General features: G+C 39.7%; 1 protein-coding gene across 1 annotated transcript in view; it reads right to left on the bottom strand.

Moving 5' to 3' along the window:
* Positions 1-2,017: 2,017 nt before the first annotated feature.
* The window catches only part of CATSPERE (catsper channel auxiliary subunit epsilon), a gene marked incomplete at its 3' end in the record, with an annotated part of 219,030 nt that continues 215,047 nt past the window's right edge, over positions 2,018-6,000 (bottom strand). The window contains exon 22 of the mRNA XM_079107281.1: positions 2,018-2,171. Coding sequence (XP_078963407.1) covers positions 2,018-2,171 — 154 coding nt within the window. The remainder of the gene's footprint in view (positions 2,172-6,000) is intronic.

Below are 6,000 nucleotides of genomic sequence, written 5' to 3'. Positions count from 1 at the left end.
TGGGTACAGTGTTAGGTCTTTCCCACTGTGATTACTCCTACTTCATAGACCAGAGTCCCCACGTAGGGTTTATTCCAACTTCCAGGTATATCAGTTCCAATTATGCAGTTGGAGACTGAGAAAATGACTCTTGTAGGAGAAAAGCCACTGTGGCTCTCATAAGCCCTAACTCTAAAGGAGGAACTGATGACACTTTGGGCCTATGAGTTGATTGTATTATCAACCCAGATCTGTGTGTAGAAGTCATCAAAAATGTCTGGTTATTCCCTTTCCCCAATAATGGTCACCTGAATAAATGATCATAGGTTTTTTGGGGGAGAATTGTCAGAGCCTCCACTTGCCACAGTGTTGTATAGGGCCCCTGCCACCTCTTCATTAAATGAGTTCTGGATCTTAACTTTTACTCAGCTTTGGGGTACTTTGCAAGGGACCATGACTTTTTATTGGGACAACTGCCCTGGGTCTCCTCTTCCTTACTTTATTACAAAAATAGATGTTAATCATTAGCCTTATAGAATGACCAACAATTTTGCCACTAACAACACCACGTTCTACTGTCTCCACTCTACAAGTTGAGACTCCATGGCTACTCCTGTCTTTATGGTAATTTAGGTTTTTAGTTTCTGGAAGGATAGCATCACCACCAGGCATCTCTTACTTGAGGCCTAGTCTTGCCCAGGATGTTAATGGACCCAGTTCGGTGGCCACCTCTTCTACAGTCATCCCTGAAGTGCAAAGGAGAGAGAACACTAAATGTTTTAGTGATACCAGGATCAGAGGTTTTCCATACCGGAGCTTCCAACTTTCCCATAACATACATGCCTTGGCTGTGTGTTCAAACATTTCTGAAACTCTGCAACTCCCAGGTCTTTTGTTTACTGTTCAATATGTCTTCCCTTCCATTACTAGTAATGATGATCTTTGTAAGCTGCCTCTGAGGCACTCAGATCCTCTGCCTAGCTGTTAACTGCTATGGTTCTCAGTAGTCTCTCAGCAATCTGCTGGTTTGGAAAAACTTGAATTTTGGTTTTCTTAGGTATGTAATCTTGTTATTTAAAGAGAGTTTTATCCTTCGACCCTCCCACAGTGTTTGTACTCGTTATTATATTTTTCTCTTATAATGTCAGAACTTCCAAAACAGAGAGGAGTAGCAGGTATCCCTATCTTATTCCTGATTTGTGGACTGGTCTGTGCCTTTGGGGTTTCATCTTGCCTGTGATCTATTCCTAAATGCCTATACTGTGGATTTCAGACTTGTCTAACTACAATCACATAGCTAATTATTTTTAAATAAATCTCTTTGCATTCACACACACACACACACACACACACACACACACACACACACACACACACCTCCTTCGGGTTCTGTTTCTGTGGTTCAACCCTGACAAATACAAATATAATAATATTTGGACAAATTAAAAAGTTTATATTAAGCATTGAATTCAAATGTTAAAACTTAGAAATAAAACTCAGAGCACCAGCTACCTCATTTTCATTATAATACCTTTTACATTTCATATATGAATGTACCATGAGAAAAACTTCTGAAATATGCTTGACAGATTACTTTAGTCCATACACTTTTATTAAGTCCTTAATTACATTATATTACATTAATTACAGTCATATAAAGTTTCATATGAAGTTTTATGCAAAATAATATTTGACACAATTATATTTTTTCAAATATTTACTTTATACTTAGGAAGGATTATAACAGCCAAACTTATTTTTTAGATGCCATATAAGAGTATATAGAATATCTTTAAAATGAATATAAACACATCAAAGATTTTAATTTAATAACATACAACATATATGAAAATATTTCTGTTTAGGGGTAATTTAAGAACATTTTTCAAATTTTGAGTGTGATAATATTTTTAGCTTCTATTTTTTAGTATTTCTTGGTGAAACATACACTGTCTTTATACATATATATATATATATACACACACACACACACACACATTCTTTCTACGTACGTATAATCAGAGTAAACACAGATTTCCTAATTTTTCTTTTGTTTTCCTGGAGGTTTGTTAAGTGGTTCATAAATAAAGTATCTATAAACCCTCATATACTGGAAGTAGCTCAGAACTAGAAGAGTGAAAAACAGTAGCATCAGGACAAAGAGGATAGATGCAACCAGATAGAAACTTGGCCTGAAATAACAACAACAAAAAGTCATTAGAAGTCATTCACACTTTTGCTGTTAATTTACTCAAATAGTTTTTGAACAGTTAATTACTATGCCAGTGACTGAAAACAAAGTTCAATAAGACATAGTGTCTCTCCTCAAGGTGTTAAAGTGTTTGAGGCTGACCAGGGAGGAAGGTAATGTGATCTGTATGACAGACGGAGCATGAAGTTCTGTGGGAGCCATGCCTCTGGTGGAGGGTATTCTGGACACATGTGGGTAGGCGTGGAGGAAACCTGGGAGTGGAGGAAGAGACTAAGGTGGAACAGTGTTCCCAGCAAAGGGAGATGCATATGGAAGCTTGAGAAAACTTTGAGATCATTTCTGGAAGTGATGTATTCACACACACACATAAGTGATGTATTCTCACACACACATACATACACACACACACACACACACACCTGGAACTGACAGTAGCTCAATTTCCTGGAACTCAGGTTTTAATTTAATTGGGTAGAGTGGTAATAGATAAGTAGTAGGCAGGGGTCAGATGAGAAAGACAGTTTACCCCAAGCTAGAAAACATGAATTTTAGTGCAAAGGCAAGGGGGAATTTCAGAGGTATGACATAGGATTGATGTTTTAGAAGGAGATGATTCTGATTGTAGTGTGATGAATGGATAAAAGGGAAGCCTGAGTGTGAAGGAGGGAAAACCAGTATGAGATATTTGTAATAATTCAGTTAAGTTATGATGAGGGTCTTAATTAGTGGCTGAAGAAATGGAGAGAATGGACATGTTTAGCAGTTAAGTTGGATTGATCTCCATGATGGTTTAAGATGTGGTGTTTGAGAAATATAAATAAAGGATGTCGCCCAAGTTTGGGGATAGGTTACCATGGGGATGGTGTCACCATCCACAGATAGAGGATTCAGAGGGAAGAGCACTTCTCTCTTTTCTCCTCCCCTTCCCTCTCCCCCTCCTCCTCCTCCTCCTCCTCCTCCTCCTCCTCCTCCTCCTCCTCTTCTTCTTCTTCTTCTTCTTCTTCTTCTTCTTCTTCTTCTTCTTCTCTCTCTCTCTCTCTCTCTCTCTCTCTCTCATTCTCTCAAGAAACTGGGTCTTGCTAAGTTGCTGAGGCTGGTCTCAAACTCCTGAACCAAGGGATCCCCTTGCCTCAGCCTCCTGAATAGCTGGGACCTTAGCTGCATTCTACCATGTCTAGCTTAGAGCACTTCTTTTGTGTGTGTGAATATGGCTGGTTTACTTTGTGGAATTTTGAATTTAAGGTACCTGAAGGTCAACCAGGTGTGTGTGTGTGTGTGTGTGTGTGTGTGTGTGTGTGTGTGTGTGTGTGAATACATCACTTATTAGATGTTACTCTCAGTTGGGTGCCAGATATCTGCCTCTTCACTCAGGACTCTGCATGGGTGCCTCCCATCAGAGTGGATTTGCTTTCTATTTGGTGTCCTAGTATCTGATGTTAGTTTTTGGTTCCCTTTTAAACCATAATTATTTGTTATCGGTGTTACAGTTTCTGTAAGCCCTCATAGTTGCCTTAGTTTGATCATTCTCATCTGTGGCTACAAATGTAATCTGGCTCTAGAGAATGTATGTTTTTCCTTAACTAAATAATATAACCATCTGATATCTTCCAGGCATTGTGCAAGTTGCTGGCAAGACAATGATGAGTAAAAATAGACACAAGCCCCATGTCCATTTTAGTGGGGACATAATCAATTGACCAATGAGAAACTAAATCTAAAACTGCATTTGTGATAAAGAACTAAGAAGGAGAGATATATAGTGCAAAGAAACCCTCATTGTGGTAGGACTTAACATGGTAAATGGGATCCAGAAATGCCTTTTGGGGGAAAAGATAATTATCCCCAAAATCTGAAGAATAAATAGAAGTGAAGTTGATAAAGTTAAGTAATAGAGAGGGAAATGAAGAGATTCCAGACAGAGGAAATAGCATGTGTGAAGTTCCTCTGTACAGAGTACAGAGAAGGCTGGAGACTAAAAGAAGTTTGATGGGTCTGGAGCTAAGTGAGGACATGATCCAAGATAAGGAAAAGTAGTTAGGGGCTAGGTTGAGAGAGGCCTTCCAGACCATGTGGAGGAATTTTACTTCTATGGAAAGACAATGTGTTCAATGTTATTGAAATTAATATTTTGAAAATATTATTCTGGCTCCAATGAGGAAACTGAATTAGAAAAAAATAGGAGTGGACAAGGTGAATTTGGTTAGTAGTCTATTTCAGAGATAATAGTAATGATGATGTAGTGATGATGGTTAGTAAGAAGTGGATCTATTCAAGGCCTACTTAGGAGATTAAATGAATGGGAGCTAATGGAGGTTTGAATATGAATGCTAGGTTTATGATTTTTGTTTTTTATTTGTAAGCTTACATAGACTGTTTCCTGGGGGGGGCGGGACATTGGAAAACAGGGTCCCCACACCACCACAGAGCATGCAATCAACATCATAGGAATATGAATGGATCCCCTTGGAGCTGCACATAGGACTGTGTGTGATGACCCAGATGGATCAGTTGTAAGGTGGGACAAATAATTGGGTAGGAGAGTGGGTGGTAAGATCATGAATTTACTTTTGGACATGTCTAAAACCTGATATCTAGAACGATGCTTTAGGAAGCAGAATAGTTATGAGTAATAACAGTGTCCGCTGTGGGACTATGGAAGAATACAGCTGAAGTGCAGTAGAGGAGGAGGTCACCAAGCATGAGGAAAGGTCATGTTGTTGGGAAGGTTGGTCATGTAGACACTGATGCTGGGGTTCACTATAGAGGGGAAAATGTGTGACAGGGCCAGTTATTGATGAATGAAGGAGAATTTAGGGAGAACATAGCAACAAGGACAGGGACAGCAGGGGCTATAGTAGATACCATGAACCTCAAAGATCAGTGTGTGTTTATTTTGATTTTTTCTGCATTTTTTATAAGAACCAGGATAATGATTTGGAAGTGCTAATTAGTCCCTGAGGTACAGAGAGAATGTAAGAAAATAGTGTTACAAAGGAGGGCTGGAGATGAGGCAGTATCCTCAGGAGAAGCCTGGTTTCACCTAAGGGGATAGAGGGAGGACTCAGAGGACAGTTGAGACTAGTTCAGTGGTGGCAATTTCAGAGGGTAGAACAGAAAAATTGGGGAAGTGCAGAAGTGCTGCTCTCTGCCTCCTATGAATGCTCATGGAAAGGGCTCTTGTACTGGAAGATGTTCCCCACCAGCTGGCCCCTGTCTGCCTCTGGTATCCTTCAGGGTCCAGATGTTAACAGAGGCTAAACTGTAGTTACTAACCTAGTGGACCATTCCCTATGCCACACCTGTATGTCCTGGCTGCTTGTAGGTGAGAGCTGGGGCAAATGGGTTGCCTTCATTCTTTCTCCTCTCCTCCCTCCCTCAGCTCCCTCAGAAGAGGAACAAAAGTTGGATGGATGAACTACCACTCTTCATATTCAGCTAAATCTCAATCCCCAGCACCGCAAAAAAAAAAAAAAAAAAAAAAAAAAAAAAAGAGTTTCATATTCAGCTAAATCGAACGTGCCAATGTCACGAGGAAGAGAACAGTTATGTGTTTCCCAAAGTTAACTGAGAAACGACACCTGTTTTATCTCATTTGCAGATTATTCATACCATTAACCTCCCTCAGCAATGAAACACTGAGCCATTGGTAATGCTGAAAGTAGGCCATTGAATAGCTTCTACTTTTTTTGTATGCTGGGGATTGAACCCAGGGCCTTGCACATGCTGGGCAAGTCCTCTGCACTGAGATATACCACCAGACCCTGTCTTCTACTTTTATTTAACCTTTGACAGAAACCAAAAAACAAACA

Source organism: Sciurus vulgaris (assembly GCF_902686455.1).
Source record: "Sciurus vulgaris genome assembly, chromosome: 12".
Lineage (NCBI taxonomy): Eukaryota > Metazoa > Chordata > Mammalia > Rodentia > Sciuridae > Sciurus > Sciurus vulgaris.
Note: the sequence above shows the minus strand (reverse complement) of the source record. Positions and strands in the feature narration are given on the sequence as shown.